Source organism: Neoarius graeffei, chromosome 16 (assembly GCF_027579695.1).
Source record: "Neoarius graeffei isolate fNeoGra1 chromosome 16, fNeoGra1.pri, whole genome shotgun sequence".
NCBI lineage: Eukaryota > Metazoa > Chordata > Actinopteri > Siluriformes > Ariidae > Neoarius > Neoarius graeffei.
Window position 1 is genome coordinate 28315139 of NC_083584.1, and position 19816 is coordinate 28334954.

Genomic DNA, 19816 nt, shown 5'->3' on the forward strand with positions numbered 1-19816 from the left:
AAACAACTAGAATAGTGTCAGTACAGGATGGTGAGCAAAGTTTGTGTGTGGGTGTGTGTATGTATGATTAGCCTGAACAGCTCTGCTTTCTTGTCTTATCGGTCACACATCAGATGAGATGTGCTAGGTTCTCATCTGATAGTGACATGACTATTACTGGCCACACCCTGTTCTTCAGTTTCCTCTTTTACATGCAGAGATGATGCCATCTTAGATGATGCCATCTTAGATGATTGGAGTATGGAACATAAAGCCATTTTTAAGTTAGAAACATCACACTCATGTTTATAAAAGGACAAATGAGTAAAAATAAACTTTTTAGCAGTCCACTATGAAACTAGACAAATTCTGCTTGGGGACTACGAAAACCCCCTGAATAGAGCTGATTCAGCCCCCGCCAACACACAGGGCGAAGGAGAAAAGGGGGAGTTTAAGAACCGCATACTTACCAAACCAAGAATGGCTGTGGTGGGAGTGTTTGCAGTGGTCTAGACTTGGGTGGGTCTTATTCCCCAGTTGAACTAAACAGATGGGACCACCACCAGACAATCCCACATTTTCCCATCACACATTTCATCTAGATCGCCCAACCCTGCTCCCGGAGATCTCTCTGCAAAATTCAGTTTTGACTTTCAGCAAAACATGATGCTGAATCTTTCTCGGGCACGCTGTAGATTTTGTCCTATGCACAGTCTTCTTCATTCTAAATAAAACCGCAGTCTATCCATATACAGTATGTAATGCCTTTCCTTATGGAAATAAACAGTAGTGATTTAGTGTTTTATTGGGGCCTTCTATATTCTGTCTCGCTCTACGGTGGTGCTTGAAAGTTTGTGAACCCTTTAGAATGTTCTATATTTCTGCATAAATATGACCTAAAACATCGGATTTTCACACAAGTCCTAAAAGTAGATAAAGAGAACCCAATTAAACAAATGAGACAAAAATATTATACTTGGTCATTTATTTATTGAGGAAAATGATCCAATATTCCATATCTGTGAGTGGCAAAAGTATGTGAACCTTTGCTTTCAGTATCTGGTGTGACCCCCTTGTGCAGCAATAACTGCAACTAAACGTTTCCGGTAACTGTTGATCAGTCCTGCACACCGGCTTGGAGGAATTTTAGCCCGTTCCTCCGTACAGAACAGCTTCAACTCTGGGATGTTGGTGGGTTTCCTCACATGAACTGCTCACTTCAGGTCCTTCCACAACACTTCGATTGGATTAAGGTCAGGACTTTGACTTGGCCATTCCAAAACATTCTTCTTTAACCATTATTTGGCTGAACGACTTGTGTGCTTAGGGTCATTGTCTTGCTGCATGACCCACCTTCTCTTGATTCAGTTCATGGACAGATGTCCTGACATTTTCCTTTAGAATTTGCTGGTATAATTCAGAATTCATTGTTCCATCAATGATGGCAAGCCATTTATACAAACACATCCACGGCTGTGGTTGAATAGGATGAGATGGTTGCACACATTCATCTCTGTCACTGTGGGGGTGTTAAATTCTGTCTGCTGCTATGAGACCACCTTAAACTCTGTCTCAAGTCATTTGAAGAGATATTGCTGTTACTTCCTCTGTGTTCTTTTGCTTTTATTCCTTGATCTGTCGCGTCTTGTCATGTGTTCTTTAATTGTCTGTCTAGGTCGCCCCCCCCAAACACATCATTTTTCTGTTGCTTCCTCTCATTAGTCCTGTGCTAGCTCTGGCTCTTCTCTTGATCCAGCTTTCTGATCCACACACTGTTTGATGTGTAACACGGCTTGCAGATGATATTCGCAGTTCAGTTGTGCAACATAATTGCATTTGGTTATGTAGGCAAGTTGCCTAAAATTGTCAACCTTGATCTGTGGTGTTGCCGCATTACTTCTTTTCATACATAAGGTAAGTGCTAGTTTATCATCAACCCTAAAGGAGACTACATTGTCGTAATATCCAGTGTTTATGTATCTGGTGTTAATCAGATATGTTTACTCTGGTTTTATATTGTATTATCGAACCTGCCAACCTATTTTGTATTAGCATTTTATGTAGGAGCTCCACAATTTAACATCTGAGTAGGTTAGTACAAATTATCACTCAAAATACAATAATCTACTCTCCCCAAATTTCAGTGGAAGATGAGCCAGTCAACAAGTGAATCTGAAGTGATTTTATGCAATTGTTTTAGTTCTTCAATATTAATTAGCACCATCTTGAAGCCCCACCCCCTTTCCCCAATCTCCCTTGCTCTTGACTCTTGAATTCACACATTTGCCCTCACTTTCTATAGATAGTTTTCACTCAGTGTATTTACATGCACATAGAGAAAATCGAATTTCTGCCGTTGCTCGTCTGAAATCGAAGTTCTAAATGGCATGGAAACACCTTAGCTCGGCTGAAATTGAACCGAACTTGATTTCTCGGAATCGAGCTACACGACCTAGATTATGCGATTTTTGCTGAGCTACTTGATGCATGTATACCCTATCAAGCTACGTATTCGAGCTACTTACTTCAGCACTGCCCCTTCCGGAAGTGACGAGTGATGAGACCACAAGCGGGAAACACAACAGCCTCGGTCGGGGGGGAAGAAAAAAAAAAAAACAGCCTCGGTCGACATGACACGTCACCTTAGTCGCCAACTTTATTAGGAACACTTCTGTTCGTACATACAAACTACAAACACTCTTCTTAGTTTATTTTATTTTTAAAAGGGACAGTGTACAAATGTACAGTGTACAAAAAAGGACAGATGTTTGTACCAGGTTATAGCAGTACATGCTAATTTCCGCCTGTAGTCCCTTTGTTTATACTCTTGAATAGCTCTTCATGACGACAACCGGAAGTGTACCAACACGATGGGGCGTGTAGCGCCACCTGTGGCTCGGGTGCACAATGCACCTCAATCAATAGCTCAATTTCACAGTATGCATGTAGGATTGGATTTCTCTGGCACCCCTGCTGGGACCCTTTGCTCGATTACCGACAGCAGCTCGATTTGGATGTGCATGTAAACGTACTGACTGACGTCACGGCATTCCGGGGAACGCCCCCCCAGCCGCCATCTTGCGGGGCAAACAAAATGGACCATCGCCACTACCGGCTACGTTATCTCGGATGAATTTATGAAGTTATATAGTCAGTTTTCTAAAATAAAGATAAATGTCGGCAAAATCAAGCAAACAGAAGTATATAGATACATTAGACGACATCTCACGACAACGGTATGCAGCCAAACTGGCCTTGATTGGGGGAATTGACCCCTACGAAGTGGACAAAGATGCATTTTCAAGTGACTATGCAGGGCTGCCAAAGCCTGCTCCAAAGCCTGAAACTGACTTCATCAAACTTTAAAGGCTGTCTGATATATGCAACTTTATATATTCACAGTGCGCCTTTTGGCGGATGCCGCCTGAATCGCGCATATCCGATTTTTTTTTTTTTTTTGGGGGGGGGGCGTTGGAGTGTCTGATTATAATTTCAAAGTAAATGCTCGGGCTGCGCAAATGTGTGCAGCTTTCCGATTTAAACTGTTTTTTTTTTTTTTTCTCATCCTTATACTTCCTGTTTCATGGACTGTAACGGATTTGCTTATTTAGGAATTTTAATACAGAATTTACTTTGAAATTATAATTAGACACTCCAATGCCCCCCCCCCTAAAAAAAAAAATCGGATCTGCGCGATTCAGGTGGCATCCACCAAAAGGCGCACTATTTGCATCCCAAACACAAATCAAATCATACAGAATAGACCTAAAATGTTTTTCAAAAATGACCCTTGCGTGAGTGAAGTGACAAGTTTCAAATAGAAACGTAACAAACAAGCGATATTAAGTGTACATTACAATGTAAACGTACACTCAGCGGTTCCAGTTAGGCATTCTCCAGAGATTATTCACATGTTTTGGTTTCCAAAAACAAACTTAAACACAATTGATTGTTTATTTAAACAACTTACCACTTATAAAATGATCGGAGCAGACTTTGCTGTGTCTGGAAGGCTGATAATCTTTGCGGTTGATTCTCGCAAGCCATAGATTTCTCCTTTGTATTCTGCGTTTGTTTGCTCACCTTCGTGCTCCCGTACAGTGGGAATTCCATAAAAGCTCCGCTTGACTTCATCATCTGACCTATTACAACAGCCGTGAATACAACAGGTGTGCACCATTGCTAGCTTTAAATAGCCTGCTTGGGTTCTTTTGAAGACTTTGTACTCGTGCGTTACAATGTGTGCTCAGTCACCATAAGCTTGACCCGCAAGATGGCTGCCACTAGGGAATCCCTGACTCTGTGACGTCATGTGAAAACTATCTATTAAAGGGGGAAAGTTTTGAGCTCATTAATATGAAATAAGATCCATCAGTGTATTGACTTGCGTAACATACTCTGTTGTGATGGTAGTTAAGTATAGATAATATCTGTTTACTATTTTTATTTGGATGTTACAAAATTGGTCAGAACTTTTGGTTTTCAGCCAAAGGAGAAAAAAAAGTATGAAAACCTTTACCTAAAAAGATTAATCAAATATAACATTTTACAAATAATGATAATTAAAAAGCAGGGTGGTTGGTGTGTGTGGGTTTTTTTTTTTTTAAATGGAAATTTATCATCAGGGGGGGAAAAAACCAATATTGCATAGGTCTGGTGCATCTCACACTATCAGCACAATCACTCTAAGTGAGATTATAACTTTTTTTTTTTTTTTTTAATTTCATGGCCATTAATTATTTCAAACAAATGACCTTGATTTGCGCTTTTAAATCCAGGAAGCAGCCATGTAGGATTGCTTATAATTCAGATTTATTCAAAACTAAATGTATGCTCATGAGGGGTATCAGTGTATCAATGTTCCTAGAATAATCCTGACTGAGTATAACCAGGAGTGAATGTTAAACTAACATTAACCAAGTGTTCAATTGTATGGTCTGTACTTTAAAAATAAACAAATGCTGGCAATTTCAGCAAAATGTGTTTGGACAGAAGGAGAGACGATATGTCCAGCTTCATCCTGTTATGAAATATTAATTAAATTCCCACCTCGCCCTCCCTTTTGACCTCTCAATTTTTATTTTTTAAGTCTTGAAATCTGTAACATGATTCTGTGAGGAAATGAGGGTTTTTTTGTTTCCCCTCCACCCAACATATGCATGCTCATACATAAATGTTGCATTCTTCTATACAATAACTTATTCAGATTCTCAATCAGAAATTTTACTTGAGTTGGGCATGCACATTAACATTATTTCGTTCTCCTTTAGCTCACGGTCGTTGTCATCATAATCATTATTATTATTAGTAGTAGTAGTAGTAGTGGTGGTGGTGATGTTACGAAACTGTTAAATGGTCTTTTGAATTCACTCCAGGCCTTCATACAGCTATATGATATACATTTATGAATTGTGTGGGTGTGTATGAAAGTCTTGAGGCTAATAGAGCATGTATTTATTGCTGCAGGTGGATGAGTTGTATGAGGGCTTCTGTATTCAGAGGAGGCTGCGAGACGGTGCCAGTAAAATGAAGCAAGCTTTCACCGCTTCACCTTCTACTAAAGGGACTCGAGAGAGCCTGACTGAGGTCAACCGCCGCTACAAAGAGTACACAGAGGTCATCTTTCTCACCCTAACACAATTGTGCCACTAACTACGCTGAAGCCCTATTACATTTCTTGGCAGCTTATCTCACATTTTCTTTTTTTTTTTTCTTTTGTAGAACATGAGTACTTTTGAGGGGGAGCTGGAGAACCTGTTGGGGGAATTCCATATCAAAATGAAAGGTAAACGAGCTTTGGGTATATTGGAGGTGAATATTAATATTGAATTAGTATTATCAGATTGTATCTGGGTTAAAAGCACTACACTAAGAGGTTCAGTTTATTCAACTATAGTTGGCATGCAGCTACCTAATGTCAGTAATATATAATGCTAACGTTACTTGATGTTGGATACAATATTAGCTGTTGTCAAAATCAAAAGCATTTGCAAAAAAAGCAAAAACATTACCTTGATTGTGGAGTTAAATGCCAGAAGCAGACATTGATCATTTGTGATTCACGTTTAGCCACATAGACGTTCTGTGGGCCGTCTCTGTGTTTTCAGAGGTTTAGGACCAGCTTGTAGGGCTAAAAAGCTTTGTTAATTTCTCTTAGGCTGAAAACATTAGAGGACTTTAAGACTACGTTCAGACTGCACCCTGAAACGACCCATATCCGATTTTTTTTTTTTGGCCCATATGCAACCTGTATCTGATTTGTTATTGACAATCTGAACAACACAGATCCGATTTTTTTCACATGCGACCCAGGCCGCTTGGATATGTGGTCCTAAATCCGATGCATATCCGATATTTTCACATGCGACTGCAGTCTGACCGGACAGGTCGCATTCATGCGACCTACACGTCATCAACAAGAGACAAACGTCACTATTCTGCGTTGGCTAATCCCGCCTCTTTGGTGGAAAACAACATTTATACAGTTTTCAGAATTTAAATAGACTTTTATAGAATTGATCAAGCTAATGGTGGATTTTGTAGGGACCTGGATGTTGATCTGTTAGCCTGATTAAATAAAACAGTTTCTATAACTGATTTATAACTTAAACCATCCTGTATTACAAGATTATAAGATTGTTCTGGAAATTTCCAGTAATTTGACACCTTCGGTCTCATTAGTCTGCTGCCCACATTAATCAGATTATTGTGTGAGTTCCGCCGCCGCCACAAAAACCACATCGCCAGGTCTCGCCTCATCTCCATAGCAAACTGCACTGGTGTTTCTGCACCTTGAGCCAGCACTGAGAGAAGTTGCAGAATTCAGCTGGCTATAAACAATCTAAATAAATATTTATAAAAATGTAGAAAAAGTTTATTAATATGACGAAATAAATATGTGCAAATTATTAAGCCTGAATTAAGAGTTTGGTAATACAGCGGCCGTATCCCAAATGACTGCCTACTGAAGCTCGAGTGCACTATATAGAGTTTAAAAATCCATTACTTCCTAGTAACATGTAGTGCACTTTTATATAGAAATTAGAGAGACATTTAGGAGTCAACCCTCGTTACCAGGCTACACGTTTTCATTTCAGTTCAGAAACAAAAACACACACGAGACCTCACACTTTAACACTAACCAGATAATTAAACAAACAAAAAATAAATCATTAAACATGAGTGCGCTTTTTTTTTTGTTGTTGTTGTTGTTTACGTATTACGTAGATGTGCTTATTACGTGTCAATTTGCGCATGCGGGACACTTTTGGGTCGTTTTCCGTTCATATTGGAGATCGCATACAAGTCTCATATAATTGGTAATGTGAACGGCCTAACAAAAAAATCGGATTTCACAACAAATCGGATATGGGTCGTTTCAGGTTGCAGTCTGAACGTAGTGTATATTAGGATAAACATACCCTTATCAAAAAGTCTCTAAGTGTTTAAGTTAGAATTGTATAAAGCGAGGTTTACCTGTGAGTTGAGATGGAGAGATAATGTTCCATCAAAAACTGTGCTAAATAAAGATTACACACTTGAGGAATAAAGTGATATTTACCTTTTGTGGTTAAATAGTTTTCGACTAAATACAACTGTCGGTTAACTCTTTCAGACCCAATGCATCACTGCTAATGTTCACTATAAATTTTTGTTTAACTTGAAATACTTTTACAAGCATTTGTGCTATCAACAAGACTTAAACTTATTAAACAAGTGGTAAAGATGTGCATAGGCTCACATGTATAGATTAGAGGTGTGCCTTTATTTATTTATTTCAATTTGCTAAATCACCGAAATATTAAAGTGGAATAAAAACACACTTGTATGCTTTGTGTTAAACAAGAGATGGTAATGAAAAATTTGTGTAAACAGTGTAATATATAAATGAAAATGCAAGGTTTAAACCTTAAACGGTTAATAAATTTTGAACAACTTCTGTTCTTTATCTCAGGTTTGGCTGGCTTTGCAAGGCTTTGTCCAGGAGATCAGTATGAGGTAAGTAGCGACTTAAATATTTTTTATTATTATTATTATTGTTGTTGTTGTTGTTGTTGTTTGTTGTTGATGCATGCCAAAAACATCCAATGCCAGTAGGGTTTCCTGGAAGCTTTTCTGTAATTATAGCATATAAATGCATTGCACTCTTCCCCCAATTGCATTGCTCATATGAAATGCCTGAAAATGTGCTAAGTACAGCCATCGTGGCTGTTGCCGTAGCAACACTCAGTTCTGATCCAGCAGCACAGCACAAACCCTCCTCCCAGCTCAGTGAAAGTGTTTATTAGGCTATGAAAAACTACAGATCACTCCAGTATTTGTGCTGGATGTTCTTTCCCTTTAGTTAGTTACTGTGCAACACTGAGTGGGCACATGAGCCTGCTTCTGCCTTTTCAAGCCCACCATCTCTCCCTCCTTCCCTTTTTGTTTTCTTCTCATCTCTGTCCTCCCACTCCTGCTGCAGATTTTCATGCGGTATGGACGGCAGCGCTGGAAGCTGAAAGGGAAGATTGAGGCAAACTCCAGGCAGAGCTGGGATGGAGAAGAGATGATCTTCATGCCTCTAATCACGGATCTCATCTCCATAAAGGTGCAGTGGAAGATGCTATGCACCAAGTATCCCTGAATTGTCAACCGTTAAAAATAATCGGTCTAAAACAAATTATTTATTTATTTTTAAAGAAGCAGGAAAAGACTATAAATAGTCTTGGAACATCTCTACTCATTTCCCCCCTAATTAAAATGTCAGGATGTGTATATATCATGAATATGCAATTTGCAAACACCTCCTCCATTTCCTTGTCATCACTACTAGCTGACTTGCTAACTGCTAGTGAACTTTTACACAGAATGGCATCAGTATATGAGTTTTAATTTGAATTATTGTGTTCTTGGTGATTTTATTTTAACGGTAGCCAAACTAATATGTACTGTATATCCTAACAATAAAAAGTTTGCTCTCACTAGTGTTACCTATGTTAGCTAGCTACCTGCTTAGCACACAGGTTCTGCAGCTAAAAGTATTTAATTTTGGATGTGATTGATCCAGGGCTGGGAAACCTTATTTATTTAAATCACTTTTTATGCTCAATTCTTTATTTTAATTGAAATACTAAAAAGATCTTTTAGACTGGAAAATGTGACCTAACGCTGTGCTGACTAATTTGATGCAAACACCTGCTTATATAAACAGTATTGCCCACCTAAGAGTACGTAACTATTTACAAATCACGTTTGTTTTTTTTAGAGAGATTTTTTTGGGCCTTTTTCACCTTTATTATTGGATAGGACAGTGCAAAGACAGGAAATGAGTGGGAGAGAGAGACGGGGAGGGATCGGGAAATGATCTCGGGCCGGAATCGAACCCGGGTCCCCGGACCCATGGCACGGTGCCCTATCCACCCAAGCCACGACGCCCCACAAATCACATGTTTGAGTTCAAGAGTAATAAGAAAATATCGAATTGCTTATATTTCAACTTTTTAAAAAATCAACTGCGCATTTGAGAACTTCCACATGAATTACGAACCCTGACTGTAATACTAACTTTTTGTTGACTTTCCTCAGGTAACCGAGCTGAAGGGACTTGCCACTCATGTCCTGGTGGGTAGTGTGATCTGTGAGACCAAGGACCTATTCACTGCCATGCCTCAGGTGGTGGCTGTGGATGTCAATGACCTGGGCACCATCAAACTGAACCTGGAGGTCACCTGGTTGTAAGTAGCAATAGACTTAAACGGTGCTTCTATTCTTTAACTGCACCTCCTTGTTTCCATTCATTCCTTCATCTACTTGCTTCCTCTGAGGAAGTGGAGAAAGCATGCAGGAGGAATTGAAAACAAAGGTCCTTACCAAGTATCACTTTCACGTGACTTTAGTGAATTAATTTGTTGATGTATTAACTGTATAACAGATCTGCATGCATACAACAGTAATTACTGTTGAGTAAAATAAATGAGTTAAAAGCTCATTTATCCTTAAAACATAATTGCACGTGTAAACTGTATGCTCAAATGTTGGCATTTCAACTTGATTCTACTCAACACAGGACTTTGTTTTTAAAGCAAAGCATATCAATCGACTTTCATGCAAAAAAAAAAAGCCAAAATAAAAATACTTCAGTGCATCCTTGATCCAAAAGCCTCCTCTCAACTTGTTCTTTGATTCCTTGGAGTGCATTTTATGAATGAGTATAACATTAAAGATGGTAGACTTTGATCGACTTCTGGGTCACAGGCTGAAGGATGTCGGATCAATGTGCAATCATTGAGTGTTTTCACTCATGCACCAAACCCTGTGTCCGAAATCACTCCCTACTCACTATATGGTGGGGACGCCATTTTGTAGTGCTGTCTGAAATCTTAGTGAAGATTATTTACACCCTATATAGTGCACTCAAAGTATCCCACAATGAATCACAAAAAGTAGTGTACAACGATGGTCACTAACCAAAGCAATATCCCATCATGCATTGTGGTCGCACTGAAAGAAATCAAATTAAGTCTCAAATTTGATTTAATAAAAGGCAACAGCAAAGAAGAAAGTATTCAGTCTTGATTTTTAAAAAAAACCTGAAAGATGCAGGTACTTTTGTATTGATGTGGGAAATACGCTCAGTATAATATGTATTTATCACAAAAATATATGCATGTATTTATTATTTTGAAAAATCACCAGCTGACTGATCTGGCACGTTTTAATTGTGCGACAGTAATGCTGTAAACATAGATTTACATAGAAGACTAGATGCCTCGTCCCCGTTGCCCGTCAACGAAGTCGAACGTCCGCACGTGGCGGCCATCTTACCTCAGACAGCTGGCTTACCCATTACAGTGTGTTGGTAGCGATATATGTACTTTTCAGATGACCGTAACTTCCTCAAATTTCAATCGATATTCAAACGGTTTGGTTTGTTATATAAAAAAAACAAACAGAAGTATGTATTTATGATATTAATGATGAATAATCATTTTATGTTTTAAAAAAATACGCATAGCTTGGTGAAAATATTTCAGTATACTAGACTGTAAGACAGGATGCATGCTGAAATTCCTATGCTGTGAGAAGCCTAACACTGCATACTTATGGATAACTGCGGCCTTAGGACAAATAACCATACAATTTATTTCCAATTTTTAGTGAAAATATTTTTACATGTGTGAGGGCCGTAGGGGAAGCTAAAGTTAAATAAACAGCTTACTCACTTCTGAAACTTCAGAAATACTTCATCCACCTCAAAAACCTAATGCACTCGCATCATAGCATAATAACAAATGTAAACTCACATCATAGCATAATAACAAATGCACTGCCCGAGTAAGTAATAGTATAAAACAGTGACAGCGACTCACGGTAGTTTGTGACATAAAAAGCATTTAATTAATCACATGTGGTTATACTTCCAAGGATAAAAAGATATCTTTTACGTTTACAAAAAGAACATTCAAAGCTGATTCTCATCTCATTATCTCTAGCCGCTTTATCCTGTTCTACAGGGTCGCAGGCAAGCTGGAGCCTATCCCAGCTGACTACGGGTGAAAGGCAGGGTACACCCTGGACAAGTCGCCAGGTCATCACAGGGCTGACACATAGACACAGACAACCATTCACACTCACATTCACACCTACGGTCAATTTAGAGTCACCAGTTAACCTAACCTGCATGTCTTTGGACTGTGGGGGAAACCGGAGCACCCGGAGGAAACCCACGCGGACACGGGGAGAACATGCAAACTCCGCACAGAAAGGCCCACGCCGGCCACGGGTCTCGAACCCGGACCTTCTTGCTGTGAGGCGACAGCGCTAACCACTACACCACCGTGCCACCCCGCTGATTATCATGTCAAAGTCAATATATGTTAGCACAGAAGATTGAAATTTCATTTGACTAGGCTCCAATGTGCAGTTAAAATAAAACTAAACATACTGATATAAATATCTACAATTAAAACACACACAGACACACATCATCTTGTCATCAAAGTCAGTACTTTGATTTCCTGTAAATCATAATGTGAGTGCTGGGCTGTTCTGTGCTTGCGTAAGTCTTCATACCCCTTGTCTGTGGTAAGATGACCGCCCTGTGCAGATGTTCTGGAATACACGGTGAGGAATCTAGTCTTCTATGTAAATCTATGGCTGTAAATACCAGCGTGACGGACTAGTGTTTGAAAGCGTTTTTTTTCTTCTTCTTTTTTCATTTTACCAATGAGCTCACTATATAGTCCTCTATATGGTAATTCCCTATATAGTGAGTAGGGAGTAGTGAACGAGTGAGTGATTTAGGACACAGGGCAAGACTTCATGTCTCCTCTGGAATAAATTGAAGTATGCTGCCCTCTGCTGGAGAGTTAAGGGACTGACTGAAGACAACCATGTATCTCTTTCCATCTAGTCCATTTGATGTGGAGGACCTGACCCTGTCCTCAGGTAACGTGAGCAAAGCTGCTGCCCTGCAGAGACGAGTGTCGGTGTACAGCCAGGGCACGCCTGAGACTCCCACCTTCCAAGATACAACATTCTTTGTGAGTCTTAGCTCTTTTTATTCTGCAGTAGTGGATAGTTTAACTCGATTTAATCAGTCCTGAAGCATGAAACCTTTTTTTTGTTGGTACAGCTCAACTTTGGTTAGACTTGAACCTCTTTGCGATTATAAACTACAGCATGGGTTCCTTAACCCTGGTCCTGGAGTATCCCTATCCTGCACATTGTGGTGTTTTCCTGCTTCCAATTCAACTAAAATGTGCAGGGGGTTCTCCAAGATCAGGGTTGGGAGCCTCTGTACTAAAGTGTCAATTTATAACCTTTGTAAGCCTCAGTGAACCATACTTGAGTGTAAACATCCAAGTGAGTTGGAATGAAAATAAGTCATGAGATCTGAGAATGGTCTGACCATAGTCTAATATATAACTAAGCATGCATGATTGAACATCTTTCTGTGTGAGACTCCTAACGATCGTACAATGAGGGAAAAACGCAGCTTTTTAAAAAGTTTTATCACATAGCTATGGTGACAGAATGACTGCTTTTCTTGTGTGGGGTGTGATTTTAAAGAGAGGGGTTAGTTTTTAGCTGCTAGTTTAGTTGGACACAAAGGGGCCATTTAGATGGACATGTATAGTTTTAATGAAAAGATATGTGGGAGGAACATCAGTCTGGTAATTGGGTAAGGAGGAAAAACAACAAGCTTTACCCAACACTAACCCCAACCACTCTTCTAATTTTCTAAATTCTCGTAAAGTTATCAGTTATTCATCCTGTGTACCGCCTGTTGTGTTCTAATGAAACCTGTAGTCAAGTGCAAAACATTGAATAACTTTAGTACAAAAATCAGAATGTTATTTACGTATATTAACAAGATAAGGTTTCACAAATGTCTCACAATTAACACAAGTATTAAAATGGTCACGTAGTGTACATCAATATATTTTACTGACTCTCTTTTTCTGTAGGTAAATTGTAAAAATATTTTTACAGCCTTTTCTCTGTTCATGTACTTGGAAAGTAATCCTGGAATTAGGTTCCCAAAGACTTTTAAATATATACATTAGAGTCACACTGAAACCATTAATCTCGCACTGTGAGCTTAAACCCAGAAACCATTAATCTCGCACTGTGAGCTTGATACACTCCTGGTTATTGGTACCTGCTATTTATAGCATGTGTGTGATTTGCATCCTGTCTATTTTGCTATGCTTCATTAACACCAATTAACTACCTGCTCCTGGCAACATCCCTTCTCCCTGCTGTGTATGTGTGTATTGGGATTGGTGCACAGACATGGCAGCCTCAGCCTCGTCAGGGCCACCACCTCTCATTCCTGCACACACTCAGGGACACTCTCTTAGAGAAACTCAGGCGCAGTCGCTCATTTGGTGACCTGGCTGCACTGCGGCCTCGTCCCAGATCCAGTCTGGAAGTCTACGTGAGTCAGGTCATTGTGTGTGCTCAACTACCTTCAAAGCATGTGTGTGTATATACGTGTGTGTGTGTGTGTGGTGGTTTTGCTATCTTTACAGCTCTGTTGCACCCAGTTCCTGTATCTCAGCCTTTTAATATTTTCATTCCTGCTGTACTGCATATAGAACAACTTTTTTCTTTTCTGTTGCTCATACTCCTGTTTTTTTTTTTTTTTTTTTTTTCCCCTCTCTTGCTCTCACAGTCCACGTTGCCTGATGACGTTTTCGAAAATGGCAGTTGTGGTGTAGCTGACTGCAAGCGCTTGTCCTTCAGCTTCTCCGATATGCCAGCCTCTAGCCCAGTTCCTGGCCAGTCACATCCTGAAATCACCGTAACGCCTCCTGAAAGTGACCAACAACCTCAGCTTCCTACTTTAGACGATCAGCCTGGTGAGGAGGAGGAGGATGGTGAGGAGGAGGAAGAGAGCACCAGTGTAAGTGCCAGCCTTGCGAGCGCCAGTGAGGCAGAATCGGAGCGCGAGTGGGAGCGAGTGGAGTGTCAGCATGGGTATGAATCCACAGCACCCTCGATCTCCTCAGAAGGCCAGGTCTCAGCTGTGGGGCCTGAGGATGTGGTATTTCTGGAATCTGGTAGCCATGACGAGAGCTCAGAGCTGAAGCCAGTGGAGCTAGATGGGGAAGAGGGCAGTTTGACCAGGCAGCTAGTGAAAAGGCTCACTTCCTCTGATATTCTGCCTGAACCAGCTGCTCTGAGCTGGGCTGGAGAGAGCAGCCTTGAGGAGGCCATCCACAGCCTGCTGATGAAGCTGGAGAATGTGGCCCAGCGCTGTCGAGAGCTTCAGGACCTCGAACAGGAAGTGATGAAGCTGGAGGACCTGCTCAAGGTGAGCAATGGTTACCACTAATTAGTTCCCCCCCCCCTAGATTTTCAAGGTTTATGGCTTTTAGTTGAATACATAAAATTGGTTGCAGTCTTGGTAACCTTAAGGGTGTGGTCTCCCAACACTGATAACTATACCTATAACTACAGCTATGACTATACCTATCAGGGTTCTCACCAGGATTTTTTTTTAGCGTAATGGGTTATGGCGAGGGAGCGTAGCGACCGAGCGGGGGGATGGTGCGGAGATTTTGAAAAATCATGCCCAAAATTGGCCATATTTGACGTTCCTGGAGGGGATAAATTGCATTTTTTATGTTGTATATCCTTGATGGAAAATTGTTACATCTTTGGATCTTGGCAATGTGTTACCTACTGTTGTATTTCACTGAACTACAAAGGGTGTTGTCAAAAGATATGTAAACTCAGACACAACCAAAGAGATAATGAATGTTTTATTGTATTAAGAAATTAAGAAATGCCTGAGCACATAAAAATAAAAAAAAAACAAATTGCATTTTCATTCAGGCATAACATACACCCAGCCCCCTTAATAAATAATTAATATATAATCTAAAACTATTAAATGCCTCCTATGTCCTTTCCTTCATCTCCTCCAACCTCTCTTGTGCCTGTCTCCTTATAGAAATATAACGATGGATGGCATGCAGGCAGATTACCAGTGTGTTAATGTTAGCCACAGTGGGATCCAGTAAATTAGCGCTAATCATCCGATACGTGCGCCCTGTCATATTGCTAAACCTGCTTACAAAGTAGACGTTTTCATTCATCAAAGGGCTTTGGGTTAAGTTTTCAAGCGTGATGGAAAACCTGTAGAAGTGGTGCACTTACATTTCTAACTGTGAAGAAAGAGCGAATGTCTCTTTTTTTGCGAGGGGGTCCGTCATCCATTGTCATTCACCGAAGTCCAGCTCAAGAGAAAGTTATCGCCAGGATCTCTCTCTCTCTCTCGGAACTGATTTCCAGGCATGGGTTTCCTAACAAACGTAGGCTGATTTTGACACCTTGAAAACTGCTCAAGTGCGCAGGAAAAAAAAAACTTTTGGCGATGGTGATGAACAACTGAAAACAACCGTTACGCTATATTAAAAATTTAGCGTAGCGGGGGGAAATTACCGTTGCGGTCTGAAATTTTAGCGTAGCGGGCCGCAACCATATAAAGCGCTGGCGAGAACCCTGCCTATGCATGAATTTAGTTCCAGTCTGGAGCATTCACACTGCAACTGTAATCCCGACTATAATATCGGTTGGTCCTGACACTTGGGTAAATAAATGCGTGCAACTTAGGAACAGTCATGGAAGTTTTTTTTTCCCCAAGTAGTAGCACATTATTCCAGGTCACACTGTACAGCTTGGACTTCAAAACAACCCATGCACGCACACTGGTGGTTGACAAAATACAGATTGCAGAAATATAATAAAAAAGGATACAAAATATGGCGTGGTTACGGATTTTAATACAGTTGCATCATGGATGCTAATAATTTATGGATTGGTCACGGACGTTTCAGTATGTTGCAGCTTGGTAACCAGTTTCATACGGATGATGCATCACGGATAAAAAATTAAGAAGTCTAAAGCAATTAAATATTTGGAATGTTTACTTTATTAGTTTACTATTGATATTTCATGGAAATCACATATCCGTGAATAAAAGATCCATGCTTTTTTTTGTATTTATTTATTTATTTATTTATTTTCCCCGTGAATCCATATTCTGTGACTTCATGATGCAACAAGGATGTACAAAGATGCCTGGGGAAATTGGCACGTGCTCAGATGTCGTCACATGTAAACAATTACCTGATTGATCCAATAAATCATCTGACCAGGTCCAGGCCTGGAAAAATCGCTCTAGAAGCAATCTCACTGATATGGATAAACCCAGGCCTGGGCTATAAGTATCGTTATCGGTCTGGTGTGACCACCAATCACGTAAACTGCAGGGAACGTATTTATTTATAGTTTTTGTTATAGTTATTGGTATTGTGGGGCTTGGCCTTAAAGTGCATATCATGGGTAAATTCAGGAGCAAGATCAATGTAATTCTCCTATTTTATATTAAACTTTGGTCAAATATTTGTCGCATTTTGTGCAAATTTTTTTTACCTTGTGCAATACCAGAAAAATTCAGTTGAAATCAAGCTACTTGAGGCGAATTGGTCTGCCTCTGAAAAAACTTGCCATTTGGATTTCCTGGGAAACGTTGATTTTCGTGACGTCACGTGCGGGACGCCTCCCTCTGAGTCCTACTTCGGCGCTGGTTTGTTTATAAGAAAACGACCTGGTGGTTTTCTGCAAATTTCTTCAACGTTATCATGTAATTATTAAAATGGTTAACAGATGTATCGTAGGAGGGTGTAGCAACATTACATTCTTCATCCAAAGGTGAAGTAACATTGCGCTCAGGTGACAATTCCATATTTCAATGCAAAATCGCTAGCTGCTAAACTTGGTCTACACAGGCTGTGCACTGAAACCGTGCAAGCTCTTGCGGCCTGCTGGCGCTTCCGCAGGTGACATCACAAATCTGGCTCCAGACTCCCTTGGGATTTTTCCAGACGTGTTTTATTTTTTTCTGCTGTAGACAGATGGTCTTGTGCAAAATTACCCTTCTGGATGAGTGTGGGAAGGGACATTCTTTTATATATTAAAAAAAAAAAAATGAATTTGGTCCAGGATATGCACTTCAACAAAATTTGCCTCATTGGCTGATGTTTAATTGTACCTTTTTTAACTGGTTACATTTTAATTATTTGATTTGTTTATTCAGTATTAAACTATTAACATTTTATATAGCTAAGGAGGAGTCCTGTTGTGATTCAGTAGAATTAATGTTTTCCTCCAACTATGTCCTGCTTTCCTGAGACATTGCATGAGCCTCAGTTTTAAGAAATGTGCTGACTAGCTTCATGTACCTCAGGAAAAGTGTTTGTTAGCCTTCACCCTCCCTGGTATGTGCATGGATTAAAGTTTTCTGTTGCTACGACAGATTTCCGTCAACTGGGAGCGCTAAAGGTCAATAATGAAAGTGATGCAGATCCGAGGAAAAAAAGGGGGGTAGGCCCATAGGTCTGACGCTGATGTGATTTAGAACTTCACCAAGCTGCTGTGATTGCCTGTTGTTGAACCCTTTCTTGTGCTATGTTTGAGTATATGTAAAGGAATAAGTTGTTGTGCTAGATAGGCCTAAATAAATAAATACAGCCTACACTACTGTCTAGTCCTGGGGAGGCTCGGCGTAGGCAGCAAGCCGCGGTGCTCGGCTTGAGTTTCGTTTCTATCGGCGGCTCCAGCCCGACTTTGCACGCTCGTAATTCGGCCAGGGGAGGTCCCAGCCTCTCCAAACTTGGCAGCCAGCGACCTCTGCCCTCTCCCCAATGAACCAGCACTGCCAGGGCGGGCCAGCGTCAGTGGCGTGTAATGAAGTGTCTCATTCACTAAGCACAAAAGGTCGGAAAACAGTGGAGAAAACAGCTATTGCTTAAATAGGCTACTAATGTTTTACATTAAATTACTAATGTTTTACATTAAATTACTAATGTATGTGACAAATTCATTGATTAAATAGATAAAGAAGTGAATACTCCAAAGCTCAAAATTCAGGAAAGTGGCTCCGGTGTCGCAAGTGCACAAGAACAGTTATTTGAAAATTAACCTAATGAATTTGTGCGTGCACGTGCGATTTCATGAAGAACCGGGACAATTGGCATACGGTGAAAGATTCACACCTATGACTCATTATATTCGCGCGCGCCCTCTTGCCCACTGTTGCTTCGTTTTCCCGATTTACACGCGTGTCTGAAGATGGAGTTTTCAGAAATCTCCACTCTGCCCAGAGTTTGCAAAAGTAGCTGTTTTCAGTGACTGAAACCTCCGTATAGGTGTGAATGAGAGGTGCAACCGAATAAATAAATATGCATCTTTTTTATCCGGCTACATGTAGGCTATCACTGCGCAAAGCCTCTAATGTTGAAATGGTAGTAATATTTGTTAAAATAATAGTAGGCTAATTTCCACATTAATTGGTAAAATGGCCCAAGGGATGTGATGGGGGGATGGCCGTTTTATAAGGGGGATGATTTGAGATTTTTATTTCAGAAGGGGGATGCCATCCCCCCCCCTCCCCCCCCCCCAAACTCGAGTACTGCGTATAAGGCCATATTTCACCTGACATAGGCCCTTCGATTTCCATCACTAGAGTGCGTCAAATTACTTTCGGTTTTGGCAGCATGGGCGCGCTTCTTTTAAATGAAGGCACAGATGTGTCAGACATCGACAAAACGGTAAAGAATAAGTGGAGATGGGCTTGGCAAAATGAAATGGGCGATAATGGCAAGCTCCTGCTGCTGTGCCAAGGAAAAAGAAACAAAAACAGGCATCAGGTGTTGCCAAACTAGATGCCTTTGGCTTCACTGCGAAGAAGCAGAAAAAGTGAACTTTCACTTTACTTTTCTTGTTTCCTGGCTTTATTTCAACAGATTTTCTTATTTTTCTTTCTGTTCCACTCTTTTGGAAGCATGGTTCAAGTTCGACTGCACTTGCACTTTTCTCTTAACCACTGCTGTGCATTACTAAAGTACTGTTGAAATAAATTTGCACTTTGCGCTGAAAACTTGATGTTTCATCATGAATAGCCAGTAATGACAATGGTCAAGTCTTGCCTTAGCTTTAGTCATTGTTAAAATTATGTAAATGTACTATAAGTAGGGGCCTAGGGGATAATGGACAACACGGCGTTTAAAATTTGACACATCGCTGACGTGGTAGGGGCCAACAACATGGAGCTTTTTTTTTTTTTTTTCAGTCAGATTTTTTTTTTTTTGCTTTAATCCATGTATGTGTAGTAGAATGGGGAGAACTTGTTATGGAGTAGGGTTTGCTGCTTTGCTGGGATAAAAATTGGGTAAAAAATATACTTAAGTCACTGTCGTCTCCGTACTGTTACTGGATAATACGTAATATTTGTTTTAGTCTTCTATATCACCTTCTCGCACCCTTCAGTCAAACTGCAGTC

The 19816-nt window shown here is 40.2% G+C and overlaps 1 protein-coding gene across 3 annotated transcripts in view; it reads left to right on the plus strand.

Annotated features, from left to right (window-relative positions):
* ripor2 (RHO family interacting cell polarization regulator 2) overlaps positions 1-19816 on the plus strand; it is a 96291-nt gene that overhangs the window by 60834 nt on the left and 15641 nt on the right. For all 3 annotated transcript variants that reach the window (XM_060942739.1, XM_060942741.1, XM_060942740.1), the window contains exons 7-13: positions 5446-5595; positions 5701-5764; positions 7934-7977; positions 8444-8569; positions 9547-9695; positions 12374-12503; positions 14141-14782. In XM_060942739.1, the coding sequence (XP_060798722.1) occupies positions 5446-5595; positions 5701-5764; positions 7934-7977; positions 8444-8569; positions 9547-9695; positions 12374-12503; positions 14141-14782 (1305 nt within the window). The remainder of the gene's footprint in view (positions 1-5445; positions 5596-5700; positions 5765-7933; positions 7978-8443; positions 8570-9546; positions 9696-12373; positions 12504-14140; positions 14783-19816) is intronic.